The sequence below is a fragment of the Amphiprion ocellaris genome, chromosome 12 (assembly GCF_022539595.1).
Source record: "Amphiprion ocellaris isolate individual 3 ecotype Okinawa chromosome 12, ASM2253959v1, whole genome shotgun sequence".
In the NCBI taxonomy this organism is placed as follows: Eukaryota; Metazoa; Chordata; class Actinopteri; family Pomacentridae; genus Amphiprion; species Amphiprion ocellaris.
The window spans coordinates 18,121,788-18,143,557 of NC_072777.1; the positions used below are offsets into that span (position 1 = coordinate 18,121,788).

At 37.5% G+C, this 21,770-nt stretch overlaps 1 protein-coding gene across 23 annotated transcripts in view; it reads right to left on the reverse strand.

Moving 5' to 3' along the window:
- Nucleotides 1–898: 898 nt before the first annotated feature.
- ptprk (protein tyrosine phosphatase receptor type K) overlaps nucleotides 899–21,770 on the reverse strand; it is a 121,414-nt gene continuing 100,542 nt past the window's right edge. For 3 of the 23 annotated variants that reach the window (XM_055015829.1, XM_055015830.1, XM_055015822.1), the window contains 19 exons: nucleotides 21,440–21,475; nucleotides 19,430–19,441; nucleotides 18,890–19,077; nucleotides 18,398–18,497; nucleotides 17,369–17,514; nucleotides 15,958–15,975; nucleotides 15,444–15,480; nucleotides 15,203–15,300; nucleotides 14,697–14,813; nucleotides 14,253–14,407; nucleotides 13,949–14,084; nucleotides 11,688–11,837; nucleotides 10,545–10,718; nucleotides 9,587–9,604; nucleotides 8,701–8,832; nucleotides 6,609–6,734; nucleotides 6,129–6,292; nucleotides 4,506–4,641; nucleotides 899–3,802 (listed from right to left, as the gene is read on the reverse strand). In XM_055015829.1, the coding sequence (XP_054871804.1) occupies nucleotides 3,749–3,802; nucleotides 4,506–4,641; nucleotides 6,129–6,292; nucleotides 6,609–6,734; nucleotides 8,701–8,832; nucleotides 9,587–9,604; nucleotides 10,545–10,718; nucleotides 11,688–11,837; nucleotides 13,949–14,084; nucleotides 14,253–14,407; nucleotides 14,697–14,813; nucleotides 15,203–15,300; nucleotides 15,444–15,480; nucleotides 15,958–15,975; nucleotides 17,369–17,514; nucleotides 18,398–18,497; nucleotides 18,890–19,077; nucleotides 19,430–19,441; nucleotides 21,440–21,475 (1,997 nt within the window). In that variant the 3' untranslated portion in view covers nucleotides 899–3,748. Of the gene's footprint in view, nucleotides 3,803–4,505; nucleotides 4,642–6,128; nucleotides 6,293–6,608; nucleotides 6,735–8,700; nucleotides 8,833–9,586; nucleotides 9,605–10,544; nucleotides 10,719–11,687; nucleotides 11,838–13,948; nucleotides 14,085–14,252; nucleotides 14,408–14,696; nucleotides 14,814–15,202; nucleotides 15,301–15,443; nucleotides 15,481–15,957; nucleotides 15,976–17,368; nucleotides 17,515–18,397; nucleotides 18,498–18,887; nucleotides 19,078–19,429; nucleotides 19,442–21,439; nucleotides 21,476–21,770 lie in introns of all 23 variants that reach the window. The other 20 variants (XM_055015839.1, XM_055015835.1, XM_055015841.1 and 17 more) reach the window with 17 other exon arrangements.

Consider the following 21,770-nt stretch of genomic DNA (forward strand, 5'->3'; position numbering starts at 1 on the left):
TGTACCCAATAAAGTGGCCAGTGAGTGTATTTTCTACTAAGTTCTGTTAAGTAATGGGGTCAGAATGGCCACAAAAACATGGTGACTTGCATACTGCTAAATCTGACTGGATGTAGTAGATCATGCTGTTTATTATTATTATTATTATTATTATTATTATTATTATTATTATTATTATTATTATTATTATTATTATTATTATTATTATCAGTTTATTTAAAAAGGGACCATGTACAATATTAAACATAAATGTTTCCATTTGATGTATTGCACCAGAGTTAGCTTTAATTTGACATGCTGGTTATGGGCATTGGAACAAGTTGTTCAAGACGGGGCACTAAGATCAATTTGTAGATCAGATCAGGAAAATGAAGGACAAAGGACACGAGCAGGCTCAAAGTAGAGAATGAGATGCGACTATATTGATCGAGGAGCGCTGGGCCCTGGTACTCCCAGTTATAACAGCACAACATCTACCCGCAAAACAGTGGTATATTTTCAAAAGCTAACTTCATATCATCTGTTGTTAAGTTTTCGTACAGTGAAAGAATAAATAGGGAATGAAAGAACATAACACAACTATTAATGTGTAAAAATTCTCCCACCATGAACAGTGGTACAAAAGGTGCTACACACCTACAGTGTTTTCAATAACTCTCATGTGTTGTCATCATTTACACACCCTCACAGTCTTGAAAAGAGGATTAATCAGCATAAGGTAGGTGTTTATGTGGACTCTGGGTATGTAGGAGATTTAAAATTAATAGTGTGAACATCATTAGGCTGTAGAACAGCACAGTTGAAGATATCACAAACTACCAAGGATAGAATGTTTACTCTTCCTTTTCCGCCTTCTGTTTTTTCTGTAATTATAAACCAATAAAAATACTTCCAACGCTTTTAATTAAAGAAGTGGTCTTTATTACAGCAAAGAAGCCAAACATTACAGACAATAATAATGATGAACCATGTATATTAATTCTGTACTCAGACTGACCTGTCGTCCAGTGGCCAGCTTCAGTCAGTACACTTGAGGGCCTTCAGATTTAGTAAACAAGAATTATGGGTATTTTCAGATTTTTTCTACAACTTTTCCCTTAAGAGTGTTGTTCAGCGGGTTTCCTTACTATAGTCACTTTCTGTTAATACCCTCATCACTCTCCGGTGAAACAGTAAGTTTAGCCAAAATGGTAATCCCATCATCATTGAAGACAATTAAACTTGTACCACATTATGGCCTCTGAGTTTTCTTTCCCTTCTTTGGGTCAGAACAGAAATCTAGAAAAAGAAACTGAAAGTTGATGTTCCACCAACAGAACAAAGTTCTGTATTCAGTGAAATCTACCATCTGGCAATATTTGAATTTGAATCCTCCAAGAGGACAATCTGTGACTTTTTATCTACAACAGAACTAATATTCTGACATTGCATCCATCATCTACATCTCTACTGTTCATCTAACAATAGAGCTATTTAGAGTACTCATGGTAGTCTATTTACAAAACATACTCGGGAGAAGGGCTGTTCTTGCTCCAACTGATTGGAACATATGGCATTTTATTTACAATAAAGTTTTTTTTTCTGAATCAGTTTGTGCACAAACATCTGGTATTCGGTAAGCTCGTAAAACCTTACAAAGAAGCACTCTAATGAATAAAACACAATGAATCATGGTCAAAAAGGTGTTCAAAACACTGATCGTCCATAAGAACGCATTCAACAAGGCCCTGGTTGCGATCAAAGATACTGTTAAATGATTAGGCACAATAAATGTTTTTGTATCACAGTCCTGCATGTTCCAGCCACTAAGCCTGTTTGCACAACTGAGTCAGTGTGTGTTCAGGGATAATGGTGAACAGGATATGAGGATGAAGATAAACAGCTTATCCCGACTGAGACGTTAAGAGGGATAGGAGCTATTATCCAAAATGCTTTGTGCATATAAATGCACTGATGTTCTACTGACCACGAACAGAGCCATGGGCTTTACACAAATAAACTACATTAACATCACAGAGATTCATTAAGTGAAAACAAAGACAACACTAGAGAATTCCACGTAAATACTGAAAAGCTACCTCTAATGCTTTAATATACAGCTTCAATCAGGGATTCTTAAACTCTTCTTCATGGACCCAAATTGACCAGATATAGTGTCTAACTTTGGGACCACATATGGGCTCAGTACATCACACTAACACGCTCAGGCTCCAGAAGAAACAGACTTGCAGCCCATTTTGTGTCCCAACGTGTGGGTTAAGAAATGCCGGTGGTAGAGTAAACATGGAATGAAAAATGATTGTTCTTACAAGCAATGCAAGTAAACAAACAATAAATACAAACAATGTGCTTTATCCATAAAGATATATTTACATAAAGTCTTTGGCTTATGAATAAACATCAGCTACAAAATAATATTAAAACAAGTGTTGACCACCAGTGCACAAAACAAATGAGGCCTGGGATCAGTTCACTGCCAATTCTCTTCAAAGCCTAAACGGAAACTGTAATTTCTCTTTTGAAAAAAAATGTTAAATCTCTTTTGTTGATAATAGTAAATGAACTGATTTTCTTGTTTCCAAAAGCTTTTCATGCTTTTGAAAGATATTCCATTTGTTAATTGGCTGAATTGAAAGTGCATTGGGCCCAGCCCTGAAACAAACATGATTAGGCTAATGTCACATGGATGAACACGTGTTCCATTTGGGGCACAACACTTCTTTACAGTAGATTGTTACATAATACTACAAAAGTAATCAGAAAGAATAAACTCAGCAGCTCTCAGTGACTGCAGAAAACATAAACGATGATACATAACACAAATACATTTTAGTGAAAATCCTACATAACATTTTTCAAGTTACCATTTCATGATATTATAAAAATTCTAAAAGCTAAATACCCCCAATGTAAACTTTCCGTTTTGTCTTGTCTCATAGTCAGTGTTTTTCTCAGACACTATTGTATTTAAGAGCCAAACTTAGAATGATAGATTATTTTCTTTGTCTCTGTTCCATAATCCGACAATCAATCATGTGTAACCAAAATAAAATGAGTTCAAAGTGGCTACTGAGTAGATAATAAAAATACATAGTAATGTTGTGACACAGAGTTCACTGAAATGAGCAGAAAATAAGACGAAGAAATATGGACTAGAAACAGAAGCAGTCACAGAGTTTCTTGTTCTTATACAAAAGTACTGGCTGCAAATACTTAAACATTACCATGATGATGATGAGATGCCCAACACTGTTAAATTAGCACAAGAGCGGTAATGAGGGGCCAATGGTAACTTTAATTTGCGTTTTATCAAAAGCTGTGGTTGCATTTTGCAAGGGGAAGGGAGACATCTGCAGTGCACATTGAGTACTGTAGCTGAAACAGCACAAAGCATTATGTCCATGGGAGCTGTGGCGAGAGGCTAAATGTTTAAATGGGGCCCAAAACATACAGGGGCCCGCTGGCACTCAAAAGCTGTACAATAAGAATAAAGGAGTAACAGGAGTAACATCTCCTCCTCTGCTCACTCCTCTTTATCACACTCCCTGTCCAAAGTCTAAACATTTCCCTTTGTTCAACATCACTGTACAAGGAGCCAAATTCACTTGCGCCATTTGTAGGGATGCAAATTGGATACTACAGAACAGTCACCACAGAAGGGAGTCGGGACCAAGCAAAGGGTCAAACGCACAAGAAGTGAACAGATGTTCTCCAGCTCTTCTTCACCTTCTCCAATTCTATCCTTGGCTTAGGAGGACTCGATGAACTCCAATGCCAGGTCGTAACAGAACCTATACTGCTCCTGTTTACAAACACAAAGTACACATTAATGTCTGCAAGGCCACACATTCATAGTTTTGCTCATACTTGTATGACTTCATAGATACACTACTGTTCAAAAGTTTGGAATCACTCAGAAATGTCTTTATTTTTGAAAGAAAAGCAGTTTTTTCAATGAAGATAACATTAAATTAATCAGAAGTAATGTGGTAAATGACTATTCTAGCTGGAAACGGCTGATTTTTAATGGAATATCTACATAGGGGTACAGAGGAACATTTCCAGCAACCATCACTCCTGTGTTCTAATGCTACATTGTGTTAGCTAATGGTGTTGAAAGGCTAACTGATGATTAGAAAACCCTTGTGTAATTATGTTAGCACATGAATAAAAATGTGAGTTTTCATGAAAAACATGACATTGTCTGGGTGAACCCAAACTTTTGAACGGTAGTGTATATTAACAACACAAGTGAGCGCAACTTAAAAAATTCTGAGTTTTCAAGGAAAGTGTAGGCTGTGTTTACACAGAGCAAAGAAAAGACAAGTACGAAAACAAATGGAAAATGCTGTTTCCATAGAGGTGCTGCACTTTTCTATTGCAGTGAAAAATGAGTCCACAACAAACAAAAATGCAACAGGAGTAAATAAAAAAAAACAGAAAACAAAAACTGTTTGGATGACCTTGGCATAGTGGATTAAATACTCAAAATGAGGGAAACCCACCGGAGTATCCACCATGTTAGGTTTGCTGTTCCTCAAGGTTTTCACAGCGTGGAAGACATCAACCACACTCTGTCTCTTGGCCATCTCACACACGATACTGCTGGCACAGAATACTCCACTACGCCCACCTCCATTTCTACAAACACAAAGCAATGTACAGACCAAGCCAAAATGCACAGTTTAGTATTCCATTTTAGGGCTGCACAATATATCATTTCAGTACTGACAGTGGGATGCTGACATGCACAAAGGTCACATCGCTGGAGGTGTGGTGTGAAGCAAAGCAAATGAAAGTAAACAGATCATGACAATTTTTTTTTGCTCCTTGATACAGAAGGAAAGCTTACACAGTTTTCATTTTCCATGATTAATCTACATGAGAAGTCTGTCTGATAGAACATCATTTACTCTAATTTAAGGGTTCTTGGATACACTGAGGTTTGCTTTGTTTTTTTTTTAAGTTGATTTAAAAGACACAGAGTTTGTTGACATGTAAGCTTCACACCAAAATAAGTGAGGACCAGGAAAGAAACAGTGAAAAGGAAGTGATGTGAAGGATGTGGCTGCAAAAAGAAACATCATCTGTATAGAAACAATTCAGCCACAGAAGGGATGATGTTGATCAAAAAACAGTGACTCTGTGAGCATCCCATTACACAAGGAAACACGACTAATTTGTCTGACCATTTCAATCAGCATCACAAAGCTCTGTATGGTGAGTGTAAACCCTGATCTGAATATCATCCAACACAAAAAAATGTATATTTTAAAAGTCTTTTTAAAAGTCTTTGCCAATGTTACTTCATATCAAAAAACGGTACCAAAAATAAATTTAAGCTTCTTTAAAATTATTTATTTTCTATGAAGATGTAACTCCCTACAAAATCAACCCAATCTTTTCAGAATGATTAATTCTTTTCCAAATAGTTCATAAATCACTTTATCGGTAACTTTTAAGCATCACAGACAAAAGACAACCTGGAAGAAGAGACATGTCACTCTTACTGACATTCATGAACTATTCATGTTTTTGTATTTACTACCAACTGGTGCACCATTTCTTTAAGTAGATTAGATCTTTTTAGATCCCTGCTAAATGAACCCCACAAACAATGCACATTCTTAGATTATTAGTCTGCCAAGAAATGCGGTGGAGTTGCATGACGATCAGCGTTGGTTTATCTGTCTGTCTGTCTCTCTGTTAGCAACATTATTCAAAAACAGATTAGCAGATTTGAATGAAATTTTCAGGGAAGGTCAGAAATGACACAAGGACCAAGTCACTAGATTTTGGCAGTGATGCAGCTTATAGTCTGGATCCACGGATTTGTTCTGTATCATTGCGAGATAGCCTCATGGCGTCACTGTAATTATGCCGACGAACACTACATCAGTTGCCTGCTGATGATCACATGATTGTAATCCTACTACAAATCCACCGCTGTGGACCACAAATTTTTTTTAAAAGTTCATCCATTGGAAATCATTAGGTGACTAAGCAACCTTGGCGGAGTACTGCGCTCTCTGAGTACTTTTCTTGCTTACAGTGTGACACTCAACACTTTTATGAACACACTGAAAAAAGAAGATACTGGATGTTAGGTATGTTTTGTGTGCACTCACAGGCAATGTACAATGGTTCTGCCTTCTCCCTCTTCTCCCTCACGTTGCCACTGATCGACCTGAAGAATCAATTTCAGGAAGGAGCGTTTGGAGGCAGGGACTTCTCTATGACCCGCCCAACCCAGGTACTGGAACTGACGAACCATCAGGTAGCCTTCCTGAGGCTGAAAGATCAAACAGCAGACACTTAGAGGAACTGATAAAAATGTCATAAAATAACAGCAGAGAAGCATAATTGCGCTGAGAAATGTAGCTGAGGACAATTAATCTGATTCTACTCAGAAGATTTAGTTTCTGTTTGTTTGTGGTTGTATTTTGTTATTGTGATGACTGTAGAATATATACCTAAAACCACCTTTGTGTTGAAAAAATTAGATAACAGACTGGAACAGCAGATAAATAGCAATACTGCAGCAGCATCTGTTGGGAAAATATACAGAAACTACAACATGTCAAGACAGTATCAATGTGTGTACTAACCCTGGTCAGGTTGCAGACTCTGAAGAGTCTACTGATAACATCACAGTCCATCGAACAGGACATACATTCCACCTGGACTGGACCGTAACGCAGCATGCCCTCTTCTGGCCAGTATTGAGGACAACCCTGAGTAGAAACAGAGTGTTTACAACAAAATTATTGGTAAAGAACAACAATGGATTTTCACAGAGATGGACAGAAATAAATGGTCAAATATTTAAGCATTTTTAGTGCTATTTTTCGTTCCAAATTGTATATGCTTTGTGCCTATTTTGCATCTTAGTGTACTCAAGACAATTATCCACTAGTAGGTTGTACATGTCCTTTCTCATAAGGAGACTTGATATGAAGTTGATGCTGGAGGCATTTCAAGCCAATATTAGCGTTTTTTACAATTAGTTTATTCTTCAGTATTAAAATGGTTGCTCTCTGTCTAAAGTAAGTCAGAGATGAAATTTCATTAGATTTATACTAGATATAACTAAGTTATATAATAATATATAATAAGTTAATTGCTTTAGATCATTTTAGTTGCAACCGTCTTATATATTAGCTTCTCTTATCTGCATACACATTTGAACATTTGAAATTTTTCATATTCACTATAATAAAAATACAGGCCCCACAGTAGGAACTCAGTGCAAAAAAGGTGGTGCAGCTTTCATTACTGAGGTTTAAATCTTCAACCTTTTTCAGTAATTCACATGTTCACCAATATTTTTGATGACAGACTCGATCCTCTTCAGCATAGAGGATATCAGTGTACCACAACTTCAGGAGAGGTGTTCTGTCATTCTTCAGGCAGCTGCTTTTTGCCGGAAAAGTTGTGTTGCTCTACCTTTCCCTTTAGAACACCCCAGAGGTGTTCTATTGAATTCATGTCAGACAACACACTTGGCCAGGTCATAGTTCTCTTTTTTTTCTTTCGAAACGTGGTAGTGTGCTTTGGATCATCATAATACTAGAATATTTTTTTTATTGCCAAGTTTTTGCAGACAGTCATCCTGTCCGACAGTAATTTGGTATATCCACAGACATTTATGGTGTTATCTGTAAATGTTATCTCACCAACACCTTTTGTTCTCATGCAGCTTCATAGCATCACACTCCCACCTCTGTGCTTTACTGTCTGAACTACGTATTCACTGTGGTAGTCCCGACAAGGTTCACACCAAGCATGGTGGACCCCATCTTAACCAAACAAAATTAATTTGGGCCAAAGAGTGCGCCTCCAACATTCATCAGGCTTCTTCTCAAAGTATTTTCAAAAGTTTCATCTTGAATTAAGGAAAAAAAAGGGCAAGCAAAGGCTTTATTCTGGATGCCGTTCATAGATGCAGATGTTACGAGCTGTCCTATTGTCAGAGCACACATAAACTTGTCTTGGACCAAGGCTGAAGCACTTTCCCATCCATTTTTCAGAACTAGATAGTGCAAGTAGCACAATGTCCATTACATCATTTTAGGAGGGCTGCAGATTTTATTTATTTTTAGTGGTACTAAGGCTTGCTCTATATAATTTCTGATTACTGATACAACTGTGTTTCTGCTAATTTTAAATTGGTCACTGATCTTCCAGGAATCATTTTCTCTTCTCTACCTTTGCAAAGTTTTACTATCTGATTTTTCAGGCAATTCTCTGACAGGTCTTTCCTATGTGAAGCCATGATGCAGACACACAAAGTTCATAGGCCCAAAACTAAGAAAGTTCTGGTGATCACAGGCCATTTCATAACCTTGTTCATGCAGTTAGGCTGATTAGAAATGGCAGACACTCATTTTACCTCAGTGATCACAGGTTGTGTAACTTGTGTCAGTGATCACAGTTGTATTCATTTTTGTGCCACTGAGTTTCTACTTTGTGACCTATATTTTCATTTAAGGAATATTATACTGTGGTGTACTTGCTTCTGTTTTAAAATGTATAATAGATGAACACTTTAAGTAAAATCAAGTAATTAAAAGCAATAATGCTATGTTTATAATGTCGAATGGAATTTGCATCTACAAAAATGCTTTTCAGAGAAACAGGATAATATAGTAGCATGAAATTATTAAGTTATGATACAGGGGCATTATCACAGTCAATTACCTGAGCCAGGTCGATCTCATTCAGCATCACCAGACTGGTACATCCATAGTCGTAAACTAGACGCCAAAAGTCTTTGACAGTGTTAGGCAAAGGATGCTGGGTAACGATGAATGCAGCAGGCTGTCTGTAGCTCTGCAGAGAAGAGACAACAAAACTGATATAAGGTCTTTTATCCATAAAGCAGTCACTTTGTCAACAAACAATAACTTACAATAATATACTAATAACAATCCAGCAGCTTAAAGCCATGCTTTTAGTAGTCATCCTTGAGTTAAACATTTTTATCCTTATTGTTACTATAGTACATAAGTCTTTCTCTCTTTCATACATACACACATAAAACAAAAACAGGAGAACAGAGTGGGACAGTTTGTCAGATATGACAAAGAAAGTATACTTAAGACGTGATGTTTTGTCAGGTGATCATGCAGTGGACATATAAACAGTGAAGGTCAGGAGCATGCATACACAAATCAAGTATATGTCCAGAACATTGACATGTACATTTAAGGGCTAAATTAACTCCATATTCAGTTAGTTCAGAAAGCTCAAGTTAACATTAAAAATGTGTCTAATGTTAACTGTGTTGGTTAAAACATTAAAGAGAGAAAACTCAGTTTCTAATGACATACTGAACTAACTGAACTGAATGTTAACAGAGTGCAACTTATACTAAACGAAAATGTACAGCCAAATATGTGACATAGGTGTGAATGGCTTTGGTGACTGAGGCATTATAATTATGAAGACAATCTAATGTGAGGGTCAGGGTTGGGTTTAGGATTTAGGATGTAAATGGTATTGAAAAACATGAACCTGGTGGCAGAACAACACTGAAGCCATGAAACAAATCCAGTATTAGAGATTTGAAGTAAAATCCCATTACCTGGAACTCTTCTGACAGCTTGGTTAGAGAGAGGCCAAAGGTGAGTAACTAAACTTTAAATGTAATCTCTTAAAACTTGACTGAATTCCATAATTTTTACAGCAACTAAAATATTTTGTTGGAGAAAAGCCAGGTTTCTTTCCACACCATGCAAATATTACATTTTGTATTTCAAACATTATTATGAAATTACTCACATACCTTCAGCCTACCCCGACTATCTTTTCTTCTCGCTTCCCTTTTTTTTTTTTAAAAAAAACCAGAGCTGCTAAAAAACATTAACTTCTAATTATGACTGAAAATTACCAGATATTGCCATCTTACCTTAAAATTTCTATTGACTCAGCGACTTTGTTTTTTTAAGTCATGGTACATGAGCAACACGTTAAGGCTGTGTCAACTGTCACCAATATAAGAAATGCTTGAGTGGTGGTCAGAAAAGCTAGTGGTCTTTTCAGAACCTGGATTTGTCTCTAGCCTTCTGCTGCTAAAACCACAAACACAGCATCACACAAACAGGGAGGGGAGTCTGTCCGTGTGTATGTGTGTGTGTGTGTGTGTGTGTGTGTGTGTGTGTGTGTGTGTGTGTGTGTGTGTGTATGCATGCGTGTGCGTGCGTGCGTGTGTGTGTGTGTGTGTGTGCGCGCACACGCTTTTGTGTGAATGTTTTCTGTATAAAATGCACATATGTTTCTCCTTATCATCAATCTTATATACCCTTTAAAAAGCCTGTACCATTTTCAACAAATATGTGACTGCAGTTTGGGACAACTAGTTTTGGAAATTTTTCACATTGCATGTTGGAAGCAACATATTTACTAATCTAAAAGGCTATTATATCACATATACTCATCAAAAAAGAACACACACAATGTGAAATGTCCCAAACTACTCTTGCTTGATTCGTTGAAAATAACACAACCTTGCTGTATGTACATAGAATATGTCACTAACTTACATCCATCAGGGCAGCATTGATGTAGTTGCTGCTTTCTCCATCTATTGTGATAAGAAAGGGTAAGCATCTATCGGGAGGTAGGCCATCCATAAAGCGGTTCTTATCTTGGTTTCTAGGCAACAATGCAATGCTGCAGTCTTCTGGCTGAGGCTGGGGAGTCACTGAGTTTAACGTCTGGACAGAAAGAGAAATAATGTACAAGTTAATTCATAGTATTGAGGCAGGATTGAAAAATTTAAAAATGGGCCACATGGAGATTAAAATACATTCAAAAATCATGCTATCAAAACTGTTGTTCATTTAAAATGTTGGGTTACTGGTACACTAAAAAGGGAACCTGTGGAGTTTTTTGACTGATATCATCCATCCATTTTCTATACACTGCTTAATCCTCTCTAGGCTCAGGGGGTTGGAGTCTTTACTTAGGGTGAAGGCTGCGGACACCCTGGAGAGGTCACCAGTCTATCACAGGACTGGTTGTATTATTACTGTACGACATCATTCTAACAGAGCCCTCTGTTTTCAGACTGCTGGTTTCCAGAATTTGTTGAGGAATCAGCTCCCAGTTTGGGTTCTGGAGGTAGACACCCTCTCTGTTTTTAAGACTAGGCTTAAAACTTTCCTATTTGATAGAGCTTATAGTTAGGACTGCTCAGGATCACCTGAGCTGTCCCTTAATTATGTTGCTATAGGTTTAGACTGCTGGGGAACTCTCATGATGCACTGGGCTCCTCTCCTCTACTCTATACTCTCTATACTGTTATGTATCGCCATTACGTCACCAACTCTGTGTTACCTACAAGGTCCTGTGCTTGTTCTCTCCATGGATGTCTGTGGATCTCTGATCTGCATCCGCTGGCCTCACCACCTAACATTTCATTGCCCTATTTGATTTTGTTTCTGGGCTGCAGCTAAAGTTAAATGGTGAATTTCAGAAGTTTGGAGCAAGGCAAAAAATTGATTCAGAAGCTCCTTGTTTTACAAAAATGTGGCCACTTTTAAATTCTTTACAAAGCTTTGCTGATCTTTAATTGTTTGCATCATACTGAGCACAAACAGCAGAGTATTGGCATTTTTGTATTTGTTTCGTGCTGGAAAATTTTAAAATTCATTGGAGACCATAGCAGTACAATCAGGCTTTACCTGGAACTCATCCTTCAGATGGGACGAGTTGGTCTGGGAATCTATGCGGATCAGCTCATAAAAAGCCGCTTTGAACTCGCAGACTGGTATGGCTGTTTCTCCACATAGACAAGCCTCCAGTATGGCGTCATGGATGAATATATACTGCTCCTGAGAACGTGATTTGAGACAAACATATCATTATATACACATACACATATTTTATTCTTGGACAAAGACCTTTGCAAACAATAAAACATACACGACTTGTCACATGGATAACAAACAGCTGTGATATGATATGAAAGTGAGTATGCAGACACTGTGTGAGTGAAGAGTGAGTGGACATGGAGGCATGAAGGAGAAGAAATGATGACTGTTGAGGATTGGCTGAATCAGATAGTAGTATCTTTTGATTTTTCAAGCAAATGAGAGCAGATTCAATTCAATGCAGAGACAGACAGAATTCTGTTTTGGTGAATGCCTATAATTGTGCTATTTATAGGACAAGTTAAATAAAGTGCTATTGCTATGTTGTTACAGAGTAATTCTGTAGAACGTTATTATTATTTTATTCATTTTATTATGTATATATTTAATTATTTAAATTATGACCAAGACTACAGCCTTAGCAGGTTCCATTAAAGGAATGTATGGAGCTTCATTCTGAGAGAGTCACAAGCTTGTGGTGCAATTGAATAAATATATACTCTGAATGTATGCATGTACATTTCTGGAACACAACATCTTCTCAAATAATACTTTGCACTTCCAAATAAGTCTGTGTGAAACAGAGAAGAAGCTAGCTTTCTTGGTAACAGGCATCCAAGCATGACAAAGATTCTATAAAACTTGTTTTTGTTATGATTCTGCTCCTGCTCCTGTTCCTTCTCCCTCTTTCTCCCTCTTTCTTTCTTCCTCCTTGATTTTCTGCAATCTGTTTTGACCTGTCCCTTTGGCTCCCTCTATATGTCATCTCTCTCCCTCTTGTCTCTCATCCCTGTGTCTTGCTCTCCCTGCTCACCTGCCTGCACTCAGCTGATTATTACAGGTGAATCACGTTCCAGTAATCAGCTCACCTGCCCTCAATATCACCTGCTCCCTATTTAAACTCTGCTCAGTCACTCATTCCCCGTCGGACCATCGATCCTGTTACTCTTGTAGATACTGTTCCCCACCAAGCCTGCAATTTCCAGACTGCCTCAGCCCCATGGACTCTGCTGCTTTCCCCCTCCTGGATTTCCCCCCTCTTGGACTCGGTTGTGTTCCGTTGTCTGTTCATGGATTTTCCCCAGCCTGTTTTCCTCTCGGTTATCAGTTTCCCCATTTTGTGAGTATCCCTCTTTAGCTTAGTTTTGTTAAGTCGGTTCAGTTTGTAGATTTCCGTTTTTATATTCATAGAGTTTGCTGGTAGAGTTTAGTAGTTTTGGTTTGGTTCTTTCCCCCCCAGTTCAGTTCTGTGTTCCTGTATTGGTTAGTTATTTGGTGAAATAAATCTCTTTCAGTTATTCATTTGTCTGTCAGTTTCTGTGAGTCTGCGCTTGGGTTCTCCGGCTTCCCCCCGTAACAGTTTTTACCTACACTGAATAGAATCAAATACAAAACTCAGTTTGTTTTATGCTGTGGTGTATTGTCTGTCCTGAAACCTTGAATAATGTCATGTTCTTGTTGCAATACTTTATGCATGATGAGGATGATGACTTTGGCATGTTTCTAAAGGAATATCCATATTGTTTGAAATTGTTTTATTAAAAGAAAATGAAGGAGCAGAACAGTCATAATAAAGGTCACTTCAAATTTGATGGTCCCTAGTGTAGATATTTTTGTAAATATTGTTTAGTATTTAAGTGTTATATGAAATTCTCCACAAACTATCATCAGTTAAATCAGTCCCATTCCTGCAATGAGTAATGAATGTACTTTCTTCAAGTACAGTTTAACATTTCAGCAACACACATTACTGTGCAAAACGATGCAATTCTGCATTATATCACTGGAAGGGGGAAAGTAAGTTATTTTCCAGTCTTAAGAAATGTGTCTGTCATTCTGACAGAAAAAAATATATTATGGCTTGGCCATTATCATTATAGAACAACCATTTCCATGCAAAACTTGCACTTTAAACAGAATGAGGTGAGATTTTCATTATTGTGTGGTTGATTGATGATGACACATAGTAACTCAGCCTGTACCATGCTAATGGCTGAGTCTCAAGGTGTGGGTGGGATCACTATGGCTACTCTAGGAGGTGGATGCAGATGGAGGATGGGTAATGCAGTCACCTCAGTCTGTACCATGTTGATCCTCCTGGAGCGGAGAGCCTTGACACAGTTGTAGATGTCGACCACGCCTTCTCTCTCTGCCATGTCCAGCATGATGTCGATGACTATGAAACAGCCAGTGCGTCCTGCTCCAGCACTACAGAGAGAAAAACAGAGAGACATATACATTTTAGAAATCATTCTTTATGTCTGTACTTGAGGAAAAAAAACAAAACGATTTATGCAAGTGTATTTCAGATGTAAGGATGCATATTAATAATGTGTGACAGAGTATATAAAAGTGTGCATGTACATATTTTCGTACCTGCAGTGGACCACAATTGGTCCTGCAGAGGGTGGATTGGAAATTTTAACTCTGCGGATGAAGGAAAGTAGTCCCGTGGCATGGTATGGAACTCCGTGATCAGGCCAGCCTGTGAAGTGGAACTGCTTGACTTCCCGGACTTCATTGAAACCACGCTGAGCAAAGAGAAACATCTTTCAGCAAAATTTCATGACAGATGTTGCATGTTCACATTTCATTCATTATCTGCTCTCATCAGATTTATGAGTGTAGAGCTCACTGAAGCAAGAAACAGGAGGAGACAGGATGCACTTTTAACTGGCCAATTAATGAGGCATTCACAGCTATAGTTGAGTATTTAACATTTATCAAAACAATGCTAAATACAAAATAAATACAACACATTAAAGACTAAATGTCGCATCATGAGAAAGAAAGATTCTGACAAGATTAGCTACTACTCACCCTCTCCAATGTAAATGTGCGAACCACGTATTCAGCAAGAGGTTCAACCTCTACAAAAGTCACCTTGAAGTCTCCATACACTTCAGCATCATCTGGCCAATACTTATAGCATTTGACCTGAGAAACACAAAAATTAAGATGAGGTAATAAAAAAGGAGATCTGAATAAAGCGGGTGATATAGAATGGTACAATAAAAAAATTAGATTGTACCTTACAACTAATAAAACATAACACATGCTATTTTTATTGACCAGAACTCTCAAACCATAACATGTTTGAAGAATACACGGTATTAGTTGCAGACATTTTACAGTACTTTCCGTTGATTTTTACTTCTACCAAGCTGTAAGTACATTGTCAAATGCTCTAGAAAGTCTAGAAATTGTTTACAGGTTTGGATAATGTTTACTGAGCACTTTAAACAAAAAACAGCTAAGCACTAATAAATGACTTACACAGCTGAACTGCATAGCAGAAAACAGATAAAAACAGAAGAACAACTCACCCTTCCAACCTCCACCAAATTGGTTACCATCACGATGCAGGCTGACTGTTCCTGCCACACCATCCTCCAGAAGTCATACACTGTCTCATGAACAGGACCTACATACCAACACACAATACTTTTTATGGCTAAATCTATGACGAGAGTATGATGAACGTGTCTTGATAATGACATCCTGTAAAAAAACAGCTATACAGATTGTGTATTTTAGCATGGATCTGACAATGTTGCAGCATCTTACCCTGAGTAGCAATGTAGTGACTTGGCCTCTGGTATCCCTAAAAACACAATACCAAAGTTATCCTATGCACTACAAATATATAAATGAATTTTCAGGGTGCAAAAACTTCTAGCATGATTGAAGACATCCACAGTGCAAGAAAATCACTGTTTGTCTGTGTTCATTAAAGTTGGCCATCTCATCATGATGACATGAATAGAAACTTTTCTAACTTAAAACACCAGTACCTGACATCACCTTTACACTATTACAACTGCTGATTAGGTTTTCCTGATGGCAGCAAGAACATATAAGAGCTATGCATTGGCAGACTTTACAAGATACACTGGAATGCAAGAAAGAATAGTGGGAGGTCAAGCAGAAGGGAAATCTTTCATGCAATAGAGGCCCCAGCAACTCAAAATAGATGTTGTCATGACTTGATGCATGTAAGAACTGGTGTTCAAATGAATGTGTAGGTGGACATATGTAAAGGTTGAGGGGCACGAATGAAAGAATTCACAGTGATACTTACATCCCTGTACAGCCAAATCTACAGCCCAAGCCACAGGCAGAAAGAACGAGTGGAAGAAAGAAAGAAAGATAGAAAGAAAGAAAGAAAGAAAGAAAGAAAGGAAGAAAGAAGGAAAGAAAGAAAGAAAGAAAGCACAACAATGTCAGCGAATGTCAATCAGAAAAAGAAAAGTTGCACTGACATAATGGGAGTTTGAACAGGACATGCAGAAAAAAAAGTGATCCAAAACTCCAAATTAGACGGAATAGAATGGACACTTCCTGACGGCATTAAAACACCTTCAAGTGAAGGCACATGATAGTATTTTGTCAAAAAGAGCCAGAGGCTGATGTGTTACAATCTCATTGAACAAACATTTCAGATATACTGTAGTTTCAGCGTTCTGTCTTACAGCTGTCATTGTCTTTTCCGTACAGTCAAAATTCTGTGACAGCTGTCTTAGCTGCTCCAAAAAAGATTAGCTGGGTACATCAGGAAGTGTTTACTCTGTTCATTCTAATTCTAGCTTAATGTGAGTGGTAGGATGCATGAAACAGTTTTAATGATAGTAAATAATATTACAGAAGAGCATGCTAGAGGCATATTATTATTTAAAAAGCACAATGTGAGTAGTAGTGCCCAACATGCAGATGACTGTTGAGAGATGACGAATAGGAAGAGTGGAGAGGTGGAGATGGAAAAAGATCAATGATGAACAGATGTAGATTATGGCATGGACTAATAGGTGGTTGGACAAACTACAGATGAAACTACAAGCTGGAAAGTGAATTGTGTATTTATAAGATAGCTGAACAGTTGGATGGACCAGCTAAAAGATGGCTGGGTTGAAGGCTTATGTCAGTTACTGTTTGACATTTTGGGAAAAATGTTTATGATTCTTGCCAAATGCTAAATATAAAGCTACCACCAGCAGTGAATCAGCAAACTTAGCTCTGTCCACCCATAACAAAATAGTTTACACTATAATTTTTTAAGCTCATTTTTTAACAAATTACATCTTTTTTAATTTGTACCAAAAACCAAGTCTACACATTACAAACTTTAGTTTAATGGTAGGTTGTGCGTCACATTATTTCTTGGTCAAGTTCAGTAAGACACACAGGGCTTTTGTATGGATTTACCTCTGTCCTGGATTTCTGCAAAACTGATTCAGCTAAGTCTACTACATCCAAATGATGACTAAAAATCTGCTGTTGTACTTAATTTGGCTCATGTTGACCACATCAACATAAATCAATAAATTGGGGATGGATGAGTGAATTGATGGAAAGACTTGAAAGAAAAACAAGCAGATTGACACCTGAGAAAAACACATGTACTGTGTGCATGGTGTGTTTTTGAGGTGGCTAAATGGATAAATGACACAAAGGATGACCAGTAGACGCAATAAAGATATAGAGGCCTGACATACGAGCGAGGGAGTGTGGTTTCGTTGGTTTCGTTGGGAGCCAATAGTAGCATTCGATGCGTTTCCACTTACATCGATGTAGTTGGCGTTGATGTAGTCGGAGGATGGGTCGTCTTCTATGGGCTGGAGAATAACCCTTGAATGGTCATCTAAAGAGAGACAATGTAAAACAATGTTGGACGATTGAAAGAGACAGAGGAAAGAAATGTGCTTATTGCTTTATAATAAAAATATCATCGTTAAAACTCCTGAAAATGTCTTACTAAATGTGATGTGAAAAAAAGTGATGTCTTACTAAAAGAGGACACGATTTTCTGATAAATTTAAATCTGCTGTTGTTATTTTGAGGAAAACAGTTCTCTGTTTATTTTTTGTAGTGGGCAGAGTTTAACTGGAAAAAGGGGATGTCATGTCCTTCTGTGCACTAATCAGAATCCAGCAACATTTCAATCAGAATGTGATTGAAAAGTGATGTGAACAGTTGATGAGCTGTTTGGTTACAGCACAATCCATAGTCCTCATAAAGCACATTACATTATCATATTATTTTGAAGTTGATCAAATCAAATCAAATCGTCAAGTACACACAATGGTATGTATTCAAATGTAATGATGTCAATATTAAAAGGTAAAAACACATAAAAGCATAGTCATCTTGCCCCATAACCCTTCTGTCTGTGACAGTAAATTTAAATCCTTTGAGTCAATTTCACTCATACTTTGTGAGTCTGAGATCATGAAAGTACACCGGGAAGAGCTGTGCAAAGCACTGATTAAACACTAATGTCGATTCAGTTTCTGCAGTTACTGCTCATTGACTCTGGAGCAGGCTTTCTCAAAGTCCGACATGAGCCAAAACACAATTCACAGTTTTTTTGTTTTTTTTTTGTCTTGTCTTGTAAACTTAAATCTGCTTCTTTAAATACACTCTTTCTCCATCACTTTACCTCTTTGTTTCCTATTGTCTTCCTATATACTAGTGTTACTTATGTTGTGACAAGTACAGAAATACAGTAAAGTTTGATTGCTTACATGCTATAATGTTCCCATAGCGGTTTTTGGTACGGTTCTGCTCTTTCTTGGCTACGTCCCAGGAGGCCGATTGGCCCTCGAAGAAGCTCTGTATCACCAACAACGGAGAAAAAACACAAAGAAAATTACATGTCATGAATTCTTTAAATTATTAGGTACTGTAAAATATCTATTAACAGACATTTTAACGTATTTTTGTTTGGTTGCTGCAAAAATGTTATTCTATTGGAACATGAGTATTTAGATAATTCCTTCTAGACAAAAAAACAAGAGGACCATAAAAAAAGGTCAAAAAGGTAGTAGTCATTTTTCCACTTCAACATGAAGCCAAAACATCAAATAACGTGACACTGCTCTTCACAATAACACATTTATATTGTTTTCTGCGTTAAAAATGCATCACCCTCTGCGATAAAGGATCAAAAGAAACACTTGTATCACAAAATGCTCCTACAAACTCTACTGACAAAAGTACTAATAATACAATCTTACTTCATATTCTTCTTTGAAACCGTAGCTGTCGGACGTTTTCATTAAGTTGATGTGCTGTAGGAGATCAGCCACTCTGATGGCAGGGTGAAGTTGTCCTGTCTGATAAGGAGATTCAGTTCCTTCACAGTGATACCGAGGGACATCCAGGAGTCTGCTGTTCTCTGCTGCAGAGCCGCTGTGGTTCTCATCTATGAAAGGAGAGAAAATAGGGTTAAGTGATAATTTACTGATCAAATTGTTATCTTGCTTGCTCATTTCCATCGCTGTTTAAATTTATAGTGCCCAGAATGCAATATGATGAAAATGACCCCCACTATTCTCTTATCAGCTCTAAGCAGGAAATGACTCAGTATGTATTTCAAGAAGGCTCTGTAAACTAAGCTAGAGTAATGTACACATATTGATCTGAACTCTAGAAACAACACATCTTCCCAGAATTTGTAGTAGCTTATGCCTCTGACACTATCAGAAGAAAACACCCCATTTTCATCAAACCAAAAAAACCACCCTTGCCAGTTTGGTTTCATTGCTTATACTCACCTGTGATTGGAACTATGTGTAAAAGCAGCAGAAAAAAGAAAAGAGCAAAAAATTTAGGTCAGGCTGCAGGTTAAGTGGATTTGCTGGTCAGACTAAACATGAAGTTAATTAAGAACTTTGATGATATAAATAAATAGTAGATGATGTCAAACAACAATGACACATGGCCAAAACACAGTAGTCTTTGAAAATGGTACCAGGGAACATCAACATGAGTAAGTCAGGATCACAGATATACAAAAGACATTGAAAAATGTGATATTTCCCTAGAATCAGCTCTAAGACTGTACTGTGCTGGGATTCTGCTATAATGCCATCTGGTAGTATTATCACTTGCTGTAGACAACATTACTAACAAATTGAAATATGTCCGTCATTTTACTATTTCAAGCTTTCTACACCCTCCAAATCTACTGCAATAGTATAAGTAGGCTGAATACATTATCTCCATCCATTACTACTAACAACCTCTCTGAACATTCAAAACTGTATGAAATATCTCTCACACAGGTTTAATTGGCACTTGGGATAATGGCATCTATGATATTGTTATCTTTGGATTTTAGAAGCTTGTACATTTTATGTACATAATTCACTTTAAGTACATAATTCACTAGTAGTTAATTAATGGGATCAAATTGTTGTTCTGTGCTATTTGAAAAATGTGACTTGACAGTAGTAATAAAACATACTGACAGGTTGTATAATGACGTAGCTAGGGGTTGCAGTTAAACCGACTGACTTCATCTTCACCACTGTTTATTAACTGACACTGTTTATTTCATCTAACTGATGCTTTCTCTGCTCTCAGGATATGTTAGCTCATTACTGATTGTTAAAGGTTTGTTAAGCCCTCGTCAGGCCAATTAACAGTAAACTTGACCCGACACTGCCTCTTAATTCGCTACTTCCCGCTACTTCTTCCGTCTCTGTGAAGTGATTGGCCAAGACAGATTGTAACTGCAGCCTTCACTCTACATTAGGAGCTACAGAACAGTTAATTAACACAGTTTGGTGGTGTTGTGGATTGTAAATCCCTTAAGGGTATGTTAGAACTCCACATCATGCTGCAATGTCAACACTAGATGAAACTAAAGATAAACACATTGTAGCGGAACACTGGAGCTACAGAAACATCCAACTTGGCAAAAGCTACAGCTTTCACGATTCAGACACTCAGACTGGGGCAACAAAACAAGCCTGGGGAATAACACAGATGGTAGATACTTAAGCAGACTTTTGGATCCATTGAACAGAAAAACTTCTGCCAAAGATACAGGGCTGTAGGCACTAAGCTGTTCAGTGTTGTCACCGATTTAATCTATAGTCATTTTGCAGTGGCAATGTGACAAATTGTCTCTCTCCTTTAAAGCTTCCATTTCTGTCATTTTTGGGACACAAAATGGCATGCCTTAAAACAACTCAAAGCTGTGGAAATAATGAGGTCTCTAAGGGAGAATAATGGTAATTACTGTGAATATCAATAACTCTTAGTAGGAAACAGAAACCATAGCTACAATTGGGAGTGACTGAACCCAAAGAACACACAGAATGACAGATGATGCACTTGGATGTTTGAATTTCTAATGCCAGATACACATTATGCAGAGTGCTGGCAATAGGTGGCATAAATATTTTGAAGATAAATACACAGTTTTACCATGCTCACATATTTCAACCCATTACACAACTTCATAAAACTGGCACTCCAAATTGTAGGCAAAGGTCAACATCATGGTATAGAAACTTTAAATACACCAAACTTTGCATCAACACAAACAAAAGTCAGAGGTCAAAGAAAAGATGTTACACTTTGTGACGGAGACTTTAACTACATTCAACAGCCACAGTTACAAACATTTTTACACAAATCAGAGGTCCTATTTAATGACGCACAAGGACATACGGACCAGGGCTACAAGCACAGGGGCTATATGATGATGATGGGTGATCACTACAGAGTATTTATTGGTGATAAATGTGACATATCCAACCACGCCAAAGTCTCACCTAACACAGCAGTAGGAACCAGAGGGTCGTTGGGCACTGCAGAGGGAAACATGGTGAGGAAATATTTCGCAATTTCAGATTCACTAAAACACAGATGTTCGCCACTGAAATCCTACTAAAGAATCACCAATTCTACCAAAATCATTATACTATTTTCTGATTTTTCTCAAATCAGCAGTTTCTTTCATTTGCACATATGCCTTGTATCTGTTGCTTACTTCTGGAGCCGAACTGTATGATTAGCTGATTGAGAGAACATTAATCAGCAATGATTTTCAGAATCAGTCTATCATTTGAGTGACTAACTGAAAAAAAATTTAAAACGAGAAAA